The sequence below is a fragment of the Artibeus jamaicensis genome, unplaced genomic scaffold, assembly GCF_021234435.1.
Source record: "Artibeus jamaicensis isolate MK-2021 breed Jamaican fruit bat unplaced genomic scaffold, CSHL_Jam_final contig_471, whole genome shotgun sequence".
Taxonomy (NCBI): Eukaryota; Metazoa; Chordata; class Mammalia; order Chiroptera; family Phyllostomidae; genus Artibeus; species Artibeus jamaicensis.
In genome coordinates, this window is record NW_026521850.1 from 3,717,577 (window position 1) to 3,733,756 (window position 16,180).

At 51.0% G+C, this 16,180-nt stretch overlaps 1 protein-coding gene across 8 annotated transcripts in view; it reads right to left on the bottom strand.

The window, feature by feature from the left end:
* Window positions 1-16,180, bottom strand: part of PRRC2B (proline rich coiled-coil 2B) — an 82,120-nt gene that overhangs the window by 31,171 nt on the left and 34,769 nt on the right. For 7 of the 8 annotated variants that reach the window (XR_005084351.2, XM_053667848.1, XM_053667847.1 and 4 more), the window contains 6 exons: window positions 13,656-13,799; window positions 11,471-11,712; window positions 10,915-11,036; window positions 10,367-10,509; window positions 5,691-5,781; window positions 3,074-3,266 (listed from right to left, as the gene is read on the bottom strand). Coding sequence is in view for 7 of the 8 variants with exons in the window: in XM_053667848.1 (XP_053523823.1) it covers window positions 3,074-3,266; window positions 5,691-5,781; window positions 10,367-10,509; window positions 10,915-11,036; window positions 11,471-11,712; window positions 13,656-13,799 (935 nt within the window). In the remaining variant the exon portion in view is untranslated. Of the gene's footprint in view, window positions 1-3,073; window positions 3,267-5,690; window positions 5,782-10,366; window positions 10,510-10,914; window positions 11,037-11,470; window positions 11,713-13,655; window positions 13,800-16,180 lie in introns of those variants that run through there. The other variant, XM_037158528.2, reaches the window with a different exon arrangement.

Below are 16,180 nucleotides of genomic sequence, written 5' to 3' on the forward strand. Positions count from 1 at the left end.
ATCATGCACCAGGCAGGCCGCAGCCTGAACCCTGCTCTGCCCTGGACTGGATTTGCAATGAGGTTTGGCAAGTACCAACGCTCTGCACCTTCGCTCATCATTTGCAAACTGGGGACAATAGAGGAAGCCTTTGGGATTCTGAAGAGGCCCTGAAATGCCTGCCAGGCACTCAGCCCTGGGCAGACACAGGACACTCCCAGCCCACGGACGCTCACCACTCCAAAGGGCACCGAGGTCAGGCCTCCGCAGCTGACAAGCAGGATCTGAAAAGCATTCCCTCTACTCCTTGCCCGGTGAACATCTACAAACCTCTGGGTATAAAGAGCCAGGAGAAGTTGAAATTCATAGACACATGGTTTCAAGATGATTCTTTGTGTAAAAACAAAAGGTATCTCTGAGACAAGCTTCGGCGGATAGTTCCCCCAGCCAAGTCTCTGCCTGGTTGCCAGTTACTGGACAACACCCAGGGGCCGAAGATGCAGCGGAAGAACTCGACACAGGACGCCCTCTCACCGCCGTGCGGGGAGGGGAGCACCGAAGGCCACAGCCACAGAACCCCAGTGAGATGTGACTACCGCAACACACAGCTTCCTGTTATGACTGCAAGACGTGCAGGACTGTTTTCCTGTACATACAGATGTATAGGACTGTGGAAAGTCACCGAACATGGAAAAAAACAAGATCTATGCCTTTTCTTACACATCATTTCTCTCTCTACCAAAGCAATATGCCACACCATGGCTGCAGTCAGGAAGTTTTCTCCTTCAAATTAACTTCTCATAGTCCAGAGACAATTGCCACAATCAAAAGATGAAGAACTTCTACTTTGGAAACATGAAGGAGTTATTACCTAATATAGCTTTCATTGTGCTGTTGCACATTACCTTCTGCCCACGCTCTGTGGTGGGCGGGCGCTGTGCCCCCCACAGCGCAGGCTGTGATGTGCCTAAACCCCGATGGTCCCCACTCGCTCGCAGACAACCCTCAATGTGTGCCCTGCCCAACTCCGTCAGTAAGGCCTAGCGACCAAGTAGCGGAATTAAAGGCAATGTGGACATTGTTAAGACTAACGGTGTGGCTTTCTAAAGTGTCCTAAGATTAGCTATCATTTTATAGATGAAAGGTTCTGAAAAAGATCTGAACTATGACAATCTTTCCAAAACTTTGGGTGCATACAATTTTATAGACTTCGTCTTTGTCGACTCTATTCAGTTAATTTGCAGTGTTGCTATGAGTAAATCAAAGGAAAACCATCTCTTGAATACTGCACCTAACGTAAGAATGCAAAGGGGAGTAACTTCAGGGTAATTTCCCAAAGAAGCAATGTGGCTATCCCTTGTAGCTAGCACAGTGCCTGGCACATAATATGTACTCAATAAAAAAGACTGAGAGTACAGAGCACTTCCATTTTATAAGGAGATATGGAACAGAAGCCCTTTAAGTAGCAAAGTACATTGAAAATTGTTAACTTTTGCCAAGTGTATTTAAAGTATTGCCTTTGCCATCCCCGGCCCTGCCCCTCCTGAACAATTCAGTCCCAAAGTCATGAGACTTCTGGCAAAACAAGGCCAGCACCTGCGACAGAGTCTCAGGGGCCGGGAGCAGGTGGTAAGAGCCCAGGCAAGAGGGGAAGACATCCATGTGGCGACATGGCCCCAGCGGCTGGGTGAAGACAGAATTCCTGGGGGGAGACAGCCCAGCAGAGACACCAGGGCGTCCACGTGCGGCACCAGCATCTGAGTGGGTGAGGAGGGCATCTGCGCAAGGGAGAGTGGCGGAAGGAATGGCAGACTGGTCGCCTACGGGAGACTGACCAAACGGGTGCAGATGTCAGGGACAGATGGGAGACAACTGGAGTGAATCTGTGGGACTGGAGCGGTCACTGTGACTTCTAGTTTTCTAGAAGTATGACATATGCACACACACAAGCTTCCTGACCGTCCCCCGAGAGGGTGCGGGGACACCCCAACAGCAGTGAACAACCCTAGTTCCCACACATGCGTTTCTGCATCACGAGGACTGCTTCTGGGGCCAAGGCAGGGCAGGAAGGGAGCAGCTTGAGAAAACCTGTCCTACCAGAAAGTAAGGACCTGCACGGAAGAGGATGGCGACACCTAACAGCGCAGGGTCGCCACGTGGAGAGGCTCTCCACAGCCAAATCAAAGACAGTTCACCTGCAAAACCACAATAAACATGGACTATAACTTACTTGAGTTTATTTGATATAAATAAACTCAAAGTGGCATGAGAAACAGGATATTCCAAGTCTCAAAGTGTATGCCCACAAAATTCTTATCTGTTACAAATGTGGAAGAGAATTAAGTCCACATTGTGAAACTTGGCAGGTATCGCCTTATTCAAGCAACAACTGTCAGAGCAGGACAGAGACGAATCATGGTCACCTATCAGGACGCAATGAGAAGAGTCATGTCAACTGAGAGATCCGAGCCAAAAAAGGCAATCTTGATGCTGATGGCAAGGAAGGAGCGGACACACCCACTTCAAGGTGCCTCCACAAGTAACTGGGCTGTGATCTCCAAAGGTGTCACAGTCATGAGAGGCAGGAAAGCTGTTCCGAACTGATGGGTACGACAGAGACAGGACACCTGAGCTGGGGTGTGATTCTGAACTGGGTCCCTGTGTAAAGGCTGTCCATTAACAGGACAACTGTTAAAAGGTGACAGCAGTGACACGTCCCTGCTAATGTCTTGGCTGAGACTGTGGTTATTAGGAGGACTGTCGTCTTGGGCTATCACTCACCCAAGTGTTCCATGGGGACAGTGCCTGGTCACGCGATGTCTCTTTAAATAGCTAGGAAAGAGTATTCTTCGTATTGTACTTCCAGCTTTCCTATATGTCCGTGCCTGCTACAAAATTTCCAGATAAATTTTTTAAATTTAAAACAAGGCCTGTTCACCTAGGACTTTTGAGAAATTCAGCCACTGAACTCAGTGGCCAGCCAACTGGGTGCCCTGGTGCAGTCTTTCTCCTGGAGTACCAGTCACACAACCGGGGGAAGACTGTGTGTGCCCCTGCTGGTCATAGTGACAGAACCCTTCCGGCGCCCTGGTACCTGGTAGTCAGGGCCTGGCGTCCAGCTGTGAGGCTTCCTGGAAGGCGGCTGAGGTTCCGGCGCCTTCCGGATGGCCCGGGCCATGCCCACTGTTTCACTCCAGTCCTTTCCTTCCTCTTGGGTACGCTTGGCATCGGCACTGTCCGCAGAACTCATGGACAATGGCCGCTGGCCCCTGGGGTCCCAGCTGTTCCTAGGATAAATGGCACGCGAGTCAGTGTTCTGGTCAGACCAACGTGGTCGCATGTCAGTACACCAATTTCCTTCATCAGAACACACCCAACTCCACATCCCCTCACGGGTGGCAGGACCTGCCCAGAACACCAAAACTGAGCACCACCATTTACCAAATCACTCTTCCACACAAAGCTCCAGGTAGTAAGTTTCACACTCACTGCTTCACCTAATGGAAGAAAAAAAGACTTTACTCCCCCCCATTTTAAAGAGTTGAAAACTGAGTCTCAGAGAGGCTGGGCAGCTGCTCTGCCGGGGAGGAGCTGACAGATGAAGGTCCTTCTCCTTCACCACAAGAGCTCCTTCCCTGTGCTCTGCCTAAAGAGGGAGGGTTCGACAACGCTCCTCTGCACAGCCCAGAGGGCTGAGCCCCCCTAACGAGAGAAGGGCAAAGCACACAGCAGGGACTGGGGGGCATTCCGGAGGGCGGCTCTGGGGCTGGAAGGTACGGGGGTGCCGTGCGGGGCTCACCGTCACGAGCGGCGGTGCAAATGCAGGCTCTGGGGCAGAATGTACATGCACACACCAAGCACCTCTTGTGTGCGAAACGAGAGCCCAGTAACACGACAGGAGTTCAGAAAAGCGGGGCCAGGCCTGACAGATCTGTGTGTCTGCACGTGTGTGTGCTCACACATGCACATGATGCAGGGGAGGCAGGCTGGGAGATCACAGCCGCTCCGAGGAACTTGGGCTTCTGATCCACCAGAACAGACCTGTCTTTAGGGGACAACGAGGCGCAGTGTGAGGGCGAGAGGCTAAGGTCGAAGCTGCTGACTCCACACGGTCCGGAAGAGAAAGGATGCTGCCCGCCCCAAGGCTCCGGTCACGACGAGGGAAAGGGGTGTGGTCAAGGGCAGTTTCGGGAATTACTGTGGTCAGGGACATGAAGATGGCCATGGGGACCTGGAGCTCAACATAGGAGTCTCAAAGTGGGAGTTGGGCATCCTCGACCAGTTCAGAAAATATCAAAAAAAGAGCAGGTTTTAGTCCTGGTTGGGGTGACTCAGCAGATTGAGCGCAGGCCTGTGAACCAAAGGGTTCTATTCCCAATCAGGACACATGCTTGGGTAGCAGGCCAGGTCCCCAGCAAGAAGCAACCACACATTCACGTTTCTCTCGTTCTCTTTCTCCCTCCCTTCCCCTCTCTAAAAAAGAATAAATAAAAAAAAAACAGCAGGTGTTAAAGTAGGTTTAGGGAGAAGGTGCCTACAATTTGAGGTGTTCTTGGTCACAGCTAGTGGTAAAGCTAGGTCCAAAACCCATGCCTCACTCCATTAACACCAACAGAAAGAGAAAAGCAACAGAACGTCCTACAGATCCAACAAATTTGTAAGATTTCACGTCTTCGCCTTTGCCTTCAATTCCTGGTCACGTTTCCTTCCAAGCCTAGTGTTCCAAGAACTGACCCACAGCTACTCCCCACGTGCATCCACAGCTTTGGCTGAAAAATCACACAGTGTGACAATAAATGACAGAAGCCTCAGCTAGTTAATGGCGTGCTACCAGAGAAAGGGTGGCAGCAGATCGCCACCAGCTCCCTCCAGACAAGCGGCGCTCACTTCAGGAGCTTTGAAGTGAGAGATGAAACAACACAGAGGGACTTGCAGACTCAACTACACATTCAATCACTGACGATAAAATGAACAAAGGGAAACAGTGAAGCATTAATATCTAAGCAATACAAAACAATCACATCTTGGAGAAAACCATAAGTCTAATAGGTAACGTACAAAGAAATCAGGAGGTCTCACATGAAAGAAAACGTTCATATTGGCTAGAACTAAAAAAAAAAAAGCAAATTAAATCTACCAAGATACTACCTTTAAAGTACCAGCCAACACCACTGATGTTTCGGTTAAAAACAAGAGAGGCTGGAGTACAATGAAGTATTTCCCAAAGAGCTTTGTAAGAAAATCAGTGCAAAGAAATAATCCAAAAAGAGAGAGAAAAGATTAAAGTGATCTAGAAAGTGTAGGAAACCTGGCATGCCCTGCTCACAGCTCCCCCCACCAAAGATTCCCAGCACGCCTTTGCACACATGTCTCAGGCTGGGGCGACCCTGGAAGAAAGGAGTTAAGTGAACCCAGGTGGTTTCCCAAACTGGCTGGCCGCAGAAGCCTGCAGGGGCAGGCCACCACCCTCGGTCTGCAGAACACTCGGTCCACCCCCGACACTTGGGAAGAACGCTGGAGCAGCCGCTGCAATCACTAGGTCCCCTGCCTGGATGCCAGTCCTGGCTCCGCCCCTGAATGGCCCCATTCCCCTCACCTGCAAACTGAACCAGTGACCAGTGCGCATTCAGCACAGGGACCAGCACATGGCAGCGCAGGCAAGCCCCCCAGTGCCCTGGAGCATGCTGTAATAAGCGCGGGGGGAGCCTTACCACTGCGGCCTGCCATCCTTCACAGTGTCTTCCTCCTCTTCATCATCACTGAACTTCAACTTCTCAGAATAGTCCACTTCCTCATGGAGGCCTACAACAGGAGGTGGGCCAGAAGAACAAGGAAAATGAGAATTTCAGCCGCTGAGAGGGCCAGTCGGGAATTACGCCAACCCAACTGGGGACCAAGGCGCCCCACCCAGCTGCCACCACCAGGACAAACCACAGGTGAAAGGGAAGGACTGCTCGCATCTGCTAACAGCAAGGCAGCCCGAGCAGACTAATCTTCCCACGGACAAGAATTCTTGAATCTGGGCAAAATATGTAACACATGTACTAGAAGGTACAGGAGAATGAGCAAACGTAGGCGGAATCAGACAGGCGTCGACCCTAGCAATACGGAGGCTCTGTCCACGAAATCGGTGCATTATCTCACTGACCCAGGGCACCACCCCCACACCCTGAGTGGTGCCAGTGACAGGTAGCGTCCATCGACCACTGCGTGGTTCACAAAAGGCAGTAGATCCACACACGCTACAACTGACGAACCTTGAGATCATCATGCTAAGTGTCAGAAGCCAGACACAAAAGGCCACACATTACATGATTCCACGTATGTGAAATGTCCAGGTGTAACCCCAGAGAGAGAGAGTAAATTAGCTGTCGCCAGAGGAGGAGTGTGTGTTTGAGTGTGTTTGTGGGGGACGGAAATGCTCTGGCATTGGCTAGCGGTGATGGTAGTACAAACTTGAGAATATACTAAAAATCGCTGAATCACACACTTTTTAAAAGGCATCATTCCAATGTAAAAGCAGGAGCCTGGTTAGACTTGTGGAAGAAGCAAGTACAGTTACTTGCCGTCTCCCAGATCAGCACTTTACATACAAACTCGAGGGGGGAGGGCAGTGAAGGACGGCAAAGAGACACCCCGTGAAAACAGCACGTATGTCAGAGCAATGACACTGACACGGGAAAGGCAGACTTCAAGACAAGACGCACGACCAGAGACAAAGAACACATGGACACTTCAAAGCGCTGATGTCAGTCATAAAAATTATAAACGTGCACTGAGTCTAATAAAATCAGTGAAGCAAAAACAGGAGAAAAGATGGGTGCACAATTACCACGCAAAGTTTAACACCTCATTTTCAGTAACTGACAGAGCTAGACGAAAATATCAGTAATGTATATAAGATCTGAATTGACAGCACCCACCACCTGGACTGACCGATGCTTACAGAACATAATCCCAAACAACCATGGAATACACATCCAAATGCACTTGGAATATTCGCCAAGACAGATTCCATCTTGGTCATAAATATGTCTAAATACATCTAAAAGATCTGAAATCATTCAGAGAACGATCTCTGACTCAAGAATTAAATTAGAAATCTAGAAAACCTCAATAATGAAAAGGAACAGATCAGTGAAATAGAAAACAGGTAAATTTAAGCCAAAAGCTTCCTCTTTATATATATTAATAAAATAAGCCCTCCACAGAAGTGAACAAGAGAGAGAGAAAAAAACCGCAGTGGCTCAGCTACCAGGAGCGGAAGAGGGCGCGTCACTGCAGACTCCGCAGGCACTGGAGGAGAAGGGCTGTCCGCAGCTTGGGCCAGTAAACACCATCCCAAAGAAATGAGTAGACCCTCTGAAAAAGTTACCGAGAGCTGACACAGGAATCCGAGCAGCCGCATAACTAATCGAAGAAATAAAACTTTATTATCACAAATGTCTTCACAAAGAAAACTCCAGGGCAAAACTGTTTTGCTGAACATTGATGAAAAAACAGTACCAATCTCACAGAAACCCTTCCGGGAGGCAGAGAAGGGAGAAACACTCTCTCAGCCATCTCTCGAACCCAGCACAACCTGGCATCAAAACCCAACAGGCATGAAAAGGAAAGAAGATTGTTGACCAACACCCACCATAAACACAGGCAGCAACAACCTCCACCCAACACCCAGGAACTGAATCAAGGCACACGGAAGGGAGTTTATTCTAGGAATGAAAGGACGGTTTAGCATTAAAAAATAAATCAGTACAATCCACAAGATTTCCAAATAAAGGAGAAAAACTGTATGATCACAAAGACAAGAAAAGTCTTTAACAATATTCAATACAGAATACATGAATACAGATGCATTCATGATTTAAAAAGCCAAACACTCAGCCCACTAGAAAAAGAACATCTCCACAAAGCTACAGCTAACATGCTATTTAATGGTGAAACTCTCAACATTTATCCCTAAGATCAGAAACAAAGAACTTGAACACAACGCTGTATGGGAAGTAACATGCCACAGTAAAGCAAGAAAAAGAAAGAAAAGGCATGTACTCTGCAAAGAAAGACACAAAGCTGTCCCTATATATGGGCAACATGACTGTTCAGCAAGAAAGTCGGCAAAAACTAGTAAAATATTGAGTGTATTCATCAAAGTGTCTGGTACAAGGTACCAGAAAATCCACAAAAATCAGCTAGCTGTATTTCTAGATAATCTCATCAGACACTTAAAAACAAAACCTAAAACAATGAGCAGTGCCATTTATAATGGCATCAAAGACTATAAAATACTGAGGAATAAACTTAAAAGACAGTCGAGACCTCTACCCTACGAACTGTAAAAGCTGCTGGGAGCCACAGAGACCCAACAGCCCCACCAGGCTCCGGGGTGGAAGAGTCAGAGCGACAACATCATTTATGCAGAAGTAACTTCAATACAACCCTCACCAGAATGCCTGCAGGCTTTCTGCAAACACTGCCCGGCTGATTCGGAGTCTGTGTGGGAGAAACGAACTTGGTCAGTCAGTTACAAACAAGCTGGAAAAGGGACATGAGCGCCCGGAGGGGTATCCAAAGGCTGCAGTGTGGTCGGGCCTGCGGATGAGTAAACAAGCCACAGAGCAAACAGGTCCAGAAACAGCCCCGCACTTACCGGGCCAATTGATGTTTGGCAAAGATGCCAAAGCAATTCAATAGGGGAAGGAAAGTCTCATGAACAAATGGTGGAGAATGACTAACATTCTTACATAAAGAAATAAACCTCAACTCCTATCTTATACCACACACATCAATTAATTCAGCATGGATCACAGACCCAAAAATAAAGACTTAAAACTATAAAACATGCCCCAGCTGGAGTGCCTTAGTGAACTGAACACCAGCCTGTGAACCAAAGGGTTGCTGGTTCGATTCCCAGTCAGGGCACACGCTTGGGTGGTGGGTCAGGTCCCCAGTTGGGGCTGTGTGAGAGGGAACAGATCAATACATCTCTCACACATCGACATTTCTTCCCCTCTTATTTTCCCCTTCCTTCCCCTCTCTCTAACACTAAGTAAATAAAATCTTAAAAACAAAAAAAAAACTATAGCCCCGGTTAGTGTGGCTCAGTGGACTGAGCACTGGCCTGCGAACCAAAGGGTCACCAGTTCGATTCCTGGTCAGGGCGAGTGCCTGGGTTGCGGGCCAGTGTCCAGTAGGGGGCGTGTGAGAGGCAATCACACACTGACATTTCTCTCCCTCTCTCCCCCCCTCACCCTTTCTCTGAAAATAAATGTCAAACACAAACAAACTACAAACCATAAGGGAATATCTTGAACACCAAGGGGGGGGGCGTGGGGCAAAGGTTTTTTTAGACAAGACACAAAAGTAACAGCCATAAAACACAAGCTTATGAAGCCCAGACACGCCTGCAGCCAAGTGGCACACGGACACGTGCCCACCATCACTAGTCCTTCCAAAGTGCAGATTAAAGACTCAGCGGGAGACTAACGCACAATCGCTGGAGCGGCTGAACCCGCGAAGACTGGCAAGGCGGAGAGGCGCGGCCGCCAGGACCCGGTCTGCGGTCTGCGGAGCCCTTGTAAACCTCGCCAGCTGCCCACCCTCTGACCTAGTACTTCACTCCCGGATATTTACTCAGGAGAAACGAAAACATTATTCACAATGGAACTTCTGAATGGGAACACAAATTACAGTATGTGGATACAATGAAATAGATCCCAGCAATTAACAGCAACTACTGATGTGTGTACACACACATCTATCGACACTGATGAGTCCGGAGACACGCCCCCCAGAGGAGGAGCAGTGCAGCGCCACTGCCTGCAGCTGCCCTGGGGGCAGCGCTAACCTGCGGTAAGGGACGGGGTGCGGAGGCAAAGGTGCCCTGCCCTGACAGGGGCATGTCGCCCGGGTGCACCCCTCTGCCAAAACTGTACGATTAAGACGGGTGTCTTTCGCGGTGATTACGACTTCCCTGAAAACGAACAAAGGTGTGTGGAAGAACGCAACCGGGCGGGGGACAGAGAGAGGGCGAGACTGAAGGCACAAGGACAGCTGAACGGCGGGACTTGCTGAAGCTGGGTGACAGCCAGCTGGGGGCTCATGACACTGTTTTGCTTGGTTTAACTTTTCCATTATAAAGAAGTCTTTAAAAATGCCAACGGCAAAACCTACCACAGCTCTAAGATCAAGACCAAAGACCGAAAGACTGGCCACCTGCCTGTAAGGATGTACTCGGGGCACTGGGCCGCTCCCAGCCCCCACACCCCATTCCCCACAGGCCCAGGAGAGGCACAACACGGGGTCTCAGCCTTGCTCAGCAGAGACGGACGGACTTCAGTCCTGCCTCTCCACGCCCATGGGTGGAAGCCCACCCAGACACACCACCCACCGGCCCAGCCGTCATCCGCGTCGGTGTCCAGGTCATCGAGGCCCTTGAGGTTCTCTGCGGTGATGATGGTTGGCCGCGGAGCACGCTCCACCAGCTGCCTCAGGGGGCGGGGCGGGCGAGTCATTCCCAGCCTGTTCTCTTTCCTGTGAGAGAGAACAGTTAAAGACTCTGCACGTATTGAAGCAAAACCAAACCCCTTTCCCAAAACAAGCCCTAGACTGCAGAGGTTCACATTCGCATCTGATATCTGAGCTGGCTCCTTCGGAAAGAAATCCGTGACGAGCACAGGGCAGAGAGAAGCCCGCCTCATCTGCAGCTCTGTCACTCAGTGCGAATGCCTAGGGTAGCGGCAACCAGCCCAGGACAGAATTTCACCTCTGCCAGGGACCAAGGTCATCACCCAGGCTCTCGCAGGGCCCCGCCCTGCCATCGCACACACCCAGGGGCTCGGCTGTGGTCCCCAGAGAACACGGCACCTGACCGTTATCTTGTCCCAGACCACTGTCAGGGTTGCCTCCCCGTGCCTGACTGCAGTGCAGCAGCCTTACCCGTCCTGGTCGTTCGTCTGGAACTGTCTAAAAGGAACACGGGGCTCCAGGCGGAGCTGGGGGAGGGGGAAAGACCCTCGTTCCACTGGTCCCTGGTTCTCTGAAGACTGTGGCGAACACATCTGAAACATAACATCAACGAACAGGGCTGTTGGGTGATGACCCAACAGCTAAGGCCCACTCCCATTAGAACTGGTTTTGGAAAACAAAGAATGGGAAAAGACACAGGACAGTCTTGGGGTTTTTCATTCGATCCTGCCACCATCTCCCCCATTTCTTTCCTGTTGTAAGTAAATCTGGGGACTTGCGGCTTGGAGAAAACCCGTGTTTCCTCTCTCTACAGAACCAAGGCTGAAATCCTGTCCACATCACCAGGGAAAGAGGCCAGAGGCCCTTAGGGTTGGAAAGGGGTAGAGAAAGCGCAAAACTAACAGAAACCTGGAAGAGTGGAACGAGGAGGGAGAACCCAAGGTGGACACTCAACCATGTGAAGCAGGTTCTGCTGGCCGTGAACAGGCCGACTTCATGGGGAAAAATGCACATGCTGAAGACTTACAAAAGCAGGAAGCATGTCATGGTATGTAGGTGGGTGGTATGCATTTCCCATGAACTGCGAAGCCCCTTTGCGAACAGGCTGAGCCGGGCGGAGAGAGGGGTCCTTAGAATCGCTGGTACATGCCGAGGAGGGGGCTCCGTCTCCTGCACTCGAGTTCCTGCTGCCCAGCTCAGTTGGGGAGGCGCTCAGAGACGTGGCAGAAATTATGTTTCGCCCACCGCCCTCCCTCCAGCTTGTCACATCTGGAAATTGAAAGGGGGCAAAAGGGGAGAGGGAAGAGCAGGAGGGAGGGACTTTATGAGGTTCTGAAGGTCAAGGGACCCCTCTCATTCACACACACACACAAATCCCCCCAAACAAAAAAACAACCAGAAAACAAGAACAAAAACCAAGAAGTGAAGAGTGGAGTAGACTGGTCAAGTCTCTCAGAAAGGCGAGGCAGACACCGGGCCAATGAGCGTGAACTTACGGAGGGAAGTCTGACTGCGAGAGAACACAAGATGAGGCTCACTCAGAGGGAAGGCAAGTGCAAACGGGGTGAGGTCTTCACCGACTGGCTGGGCCCGCACCGCCCACAGCCCACGGGGACCAGCTGCCCTGATGGAAACAGCCTTGGGGGATTTCTTCCCCAAACACCAACCCAGCCCAGGCAGGATCGGCACTGTGCTCTCCTCTGGACTTGACGTTAAGTCACAGTGACTTCTGACATGTTTCCAAACTCTGTTTAGCCACGGCACCTCTAGTTGGAGAACTGCCCAGTTCAAAAAACAAAGCAGGGCCTGCCCTTCCTGCGCCTCGAGGCCTTGGCCCCTGCCTGCTCCCGCACCGCCAAAGAGGCCCTCCTGCAGGGCCCGGGTACAGGCCTGCTGCCCCTCCGACGACCTTTCTGGATGGCGCTTTCCACTGCCAAGTGCAGCCAGATCTGCTGGGACTGCAGACCAAGGAGGAGCTGGAGAAGTCAAAGGACTCCCTCTACAGTCCACTTTTGGTCAGGGGTGGAAACACACAAAGTGAGTGACAAGTATATGACAAGTATGTGACACCCAAGGACAGGAGTCACGAGGTCGGGTTCTGCTCTCGCTCTTCGACCTGTCCTTGCATGCGCTCTCTCGGTGGCCACCCCATGGCCATTTACTTCATCTTCTCAAATGAGGAGATGGCATTGCTCCTTGAAGCTTCTCCTACTTCTAAACTTTTATAGTCCTATAAAGCAACTCCTTTTGTGTGTGTGTGGAGAATAAAATTTTTATTCACTCTCCAAGAAAGGAGAGGGGCATGATGTGGAGAGATATGCCAGCCCCAACTCATCTTAATTAAACCCAAAAAGTCACAATTCTTGGCCTAAGGACCTTGAAGACATATCTGGAATGCACAGCAGGCCACCGAGGAGGCGTGGCTGGAAGCGGAGCTGCAGAGAGAGCACTTCCCTTGCAGGACGCCAGCTGACGCCAGGCTGCCTCAGGGAGTAACCCAGACAAGCAAACACAAGTGCCTCATGTTTCAAGACCTGATCAAGCACATCCCCAAACACCCCCCAAAAAATGAGAGCCATTTCAGTCTCTAGTGAGAACAGACAGAAAACCTCACTCCTAAACACCTTAAATTCTAACCACCCATGGCCTCTAAAAAAAATATTACCAGCAAGTATCATCTCACAATGCTGCTGACTCCTTGGCAAATACCCCAGCTCGGGGGCTGGGAGACAGTGCAGAGCTGGCCATGTAAGGGAGCACGCTGAAGAACAGATACGCTAAGTTGGCTGGCTGGGGGTGGGGAGGCCTGCAAGGCAGACCTTTAACCAACTCCCTGATCCTCATGGCATGCGGCTGGTCTGGGAATCAAGGGTCTAGGGCACAAGCCCCTGAACCAGGGACAAAGCCAGCCAGCCTCGCTGTGAGCACCAAGCGCAGCAGAACTAACTGACTGATGACAGCTGGGGAGGCGCACAGGCCCGGCCTGACCCAAAGGCCAAGAAAGGCATGGCCCGCAGACCAGCCTGGGGAATGCTCGTCCAGCAGACGCAAGGCTGGACGGGGCGTCACAAACCATGCTCTCCAGGCATGGAGCCAAGGCCCCAGAGCCACCGCTCTTTGAGAACCCACGCACTCTGTCCTGAGAGGGCAGGGAGACAAGGCGTGATCCTGCTGTTCCCATATGTGCCCGAAAGGGGCCGCAGTTCACTCACTCTGAGGGCGGAGGCTTGGTCCTGGCCCATACGACAGATCTAAGACGCCCTTTTCTTTGCCAGCCTTGTCCTGCCCTCCAGCTGCTTTCAGCGTCGGAAATTCCTCGGGAGAGAAGGATAAGAGTCGGCTTGAGGCCCTTAAACCTGTTAAGAAAACCGGAAAGACTTATGGAGCACATGAGGTCAGCACCTCCACCTACTCAGAGCCACATGGGCCGGAAGCGGGCTTTGGAAGTGCACTGCGGTAGGCTGGCCTCTGTGTGGTCAGAGAGGCGCTGGGCTCCCTAAGGGTCCCCAGACACTACCCAACAGGGGCTACGTGCAAAGGGCACGGGGTGAGATCTTGTAGCTGCTCCAGCCCAGGTCCCTCCCGGCTCCTGGCGGAAGGCAGTAAGGTCCTTCTGGAGGCCCTGGCAGTGGTCTTTGGCAAAATCAGCTCCAGGAAGTCAACTGCTTTCATGTGGAGGTAAAGCGAAGAGCAGGTGCCCCCGCCCCCAAAGACCTCGGCCCCAGATGAGTACCTCATGAGTACCTCCTCCTTTCTCTGACCTGCCCAGTTTACCATTTTCTACAAAGTTCCTCCAGCCCTGCAAGGCGAAACATTCTACTGCTGTAACCCTGGGAGCAATCTCCCGGTTCTTTCATTCAGCCACCAACACGAGAAACTCCTTTAGAGAAGTCTCTTCATCATTTGTACCTCCCATTCACAGCACTCAGCAGGGGGACATGCAGTCCTCTCCCAGGGGAAGCATTAACAAACGACCCAGTGAAGGGTCCAGACCGTGAGCTGGTCCTGTCATCTGGAACACGCAGCACATGCCCTGCACCACGCGAACAGCCGTGTGACACAGCACAGCGCCCAACTGTGGCGTGCCCTGCTCCCTGGACACTACAGCTAAACCCCCCTTGGCATATTCTTTGCACCACTGGTGCGTGGACCTGTTACCTGTGCTGATGTTGCAGAGAAGGTGCAGCGGGGTCAGAGCTGAAGCACAGGCAGCAACTCATTCGCCACCCCACTCAGTAAAAAGGTCCAGGGCCAGGTAAACCTGCCAGGACCACTACTGGACACGCTCCTCAGCAGTGATGGGCCTGAGAGGCTGTTTCCAAGGGTCACAAAGGAGCCCCACTGTGCTCTGAAGGTGGCTCTGACTCCCACAGTCGCTGCATTATGTTAAGAATTGGCAAGATGAGCCCCGACTAATGTGGCTCAGCAGATTGAGAGCTGGCCTGCGAACCAAAGGGGTTCAGCATGTGCCCTGACTGGGTCCTATTCCCAGTGAGGGCACATGCTGGGTCGTGGGCCAGGTCCCCTGTAGGGGAAGTGTTGAATGGCAATCACACACTCATGTTTCTTTCCTTCTCTTTCTCCATCCCCTCCCCTCTCTAAATATAAATAATAAAATCTCATAAAAAAATGAAACAAATTTTAAAAAAGAACTAGAAAGATGAAATATGAAAGTCCTGCTTTAAAAGCATGGTAGGAAAAAAATGGTAAGTTACTTGAAGTAAAAAAAAAAAAGCAAATGCCCAGCACATTTCCCTGCCTCGTCAGTCCTGAGGTTGTATTCCTGAGGTTACACTATATGGTGAATTAAACTTACCCTCCGCAGATAGAAGGGGCAGAACTCAAATGAAACCCAAGTACTATCACTGATCTGTAACATTCACTCGCCCACCCCCTGCCTGTCCCATCTGCTCTCCGCCATAAGAAACGGAGGCAGTGAAATCAGGGGCTTCTGGAAGGTCCCGGATAGAGGCACTGGCGGCGCTGCAGGCGCCAGCGGAATGCACCGTGAACCTCTAGGAGCTGCTGCCCCAACCACGCAACCCGGACCCCTGGTCTTCTCAGATGACACCGGCCACGCACGAGTCCATCACCTGAGCAGGAGTCCTTCTGAAAGTGTTCCGGGATAACACGCCCCCACTGCCCTGATGGCCTTGTGCACTGGTGACCCAGCACAGGAGGGAGACCCAGAGGCCTGAATCCCCCACAGCCCCACCTGGGCCCAGCACGCGTCTGTTCTCCCCTCTTGGGCTACTGGGTTCTGCCATCTCACAGACGAACTAGCGCACGTTTACAGAGTATTTTACTGTGTCTCAGAACTGCTTTCTAAATTGTTTCACTCCTTGATAGGGAATGCAATCACAAGGTTCAAAGGGAAAAAGCTGTAACATAAAGAGGTCAAACCGGAAGCCTTTTCCCCAGCCATGTGTCCTATCCACATGCTTCTGACACCCTCAAGAGGCAGGTACTTCCCTCCCTCACCTCCTCCTGTGTTTCCTTCCAGAGCTTTTTGAAATGCTTACCATTTAGACGTGTATTCCCCACCACCCCATTTTCTGGATGAACGTAACATCCTCTCCATACTATCCTGCACTTTTTTCATTTAAGAACATGTCCTCTGTAGATCTTGCCATATCATTAGAAAATGGATTTTTCCACTTCAAGCTAAACAGCATTTCATTAAAGTGCCACAAACTGATGGGCATTTCCATGACTGTTTCCAATCTTTGTGATGCTG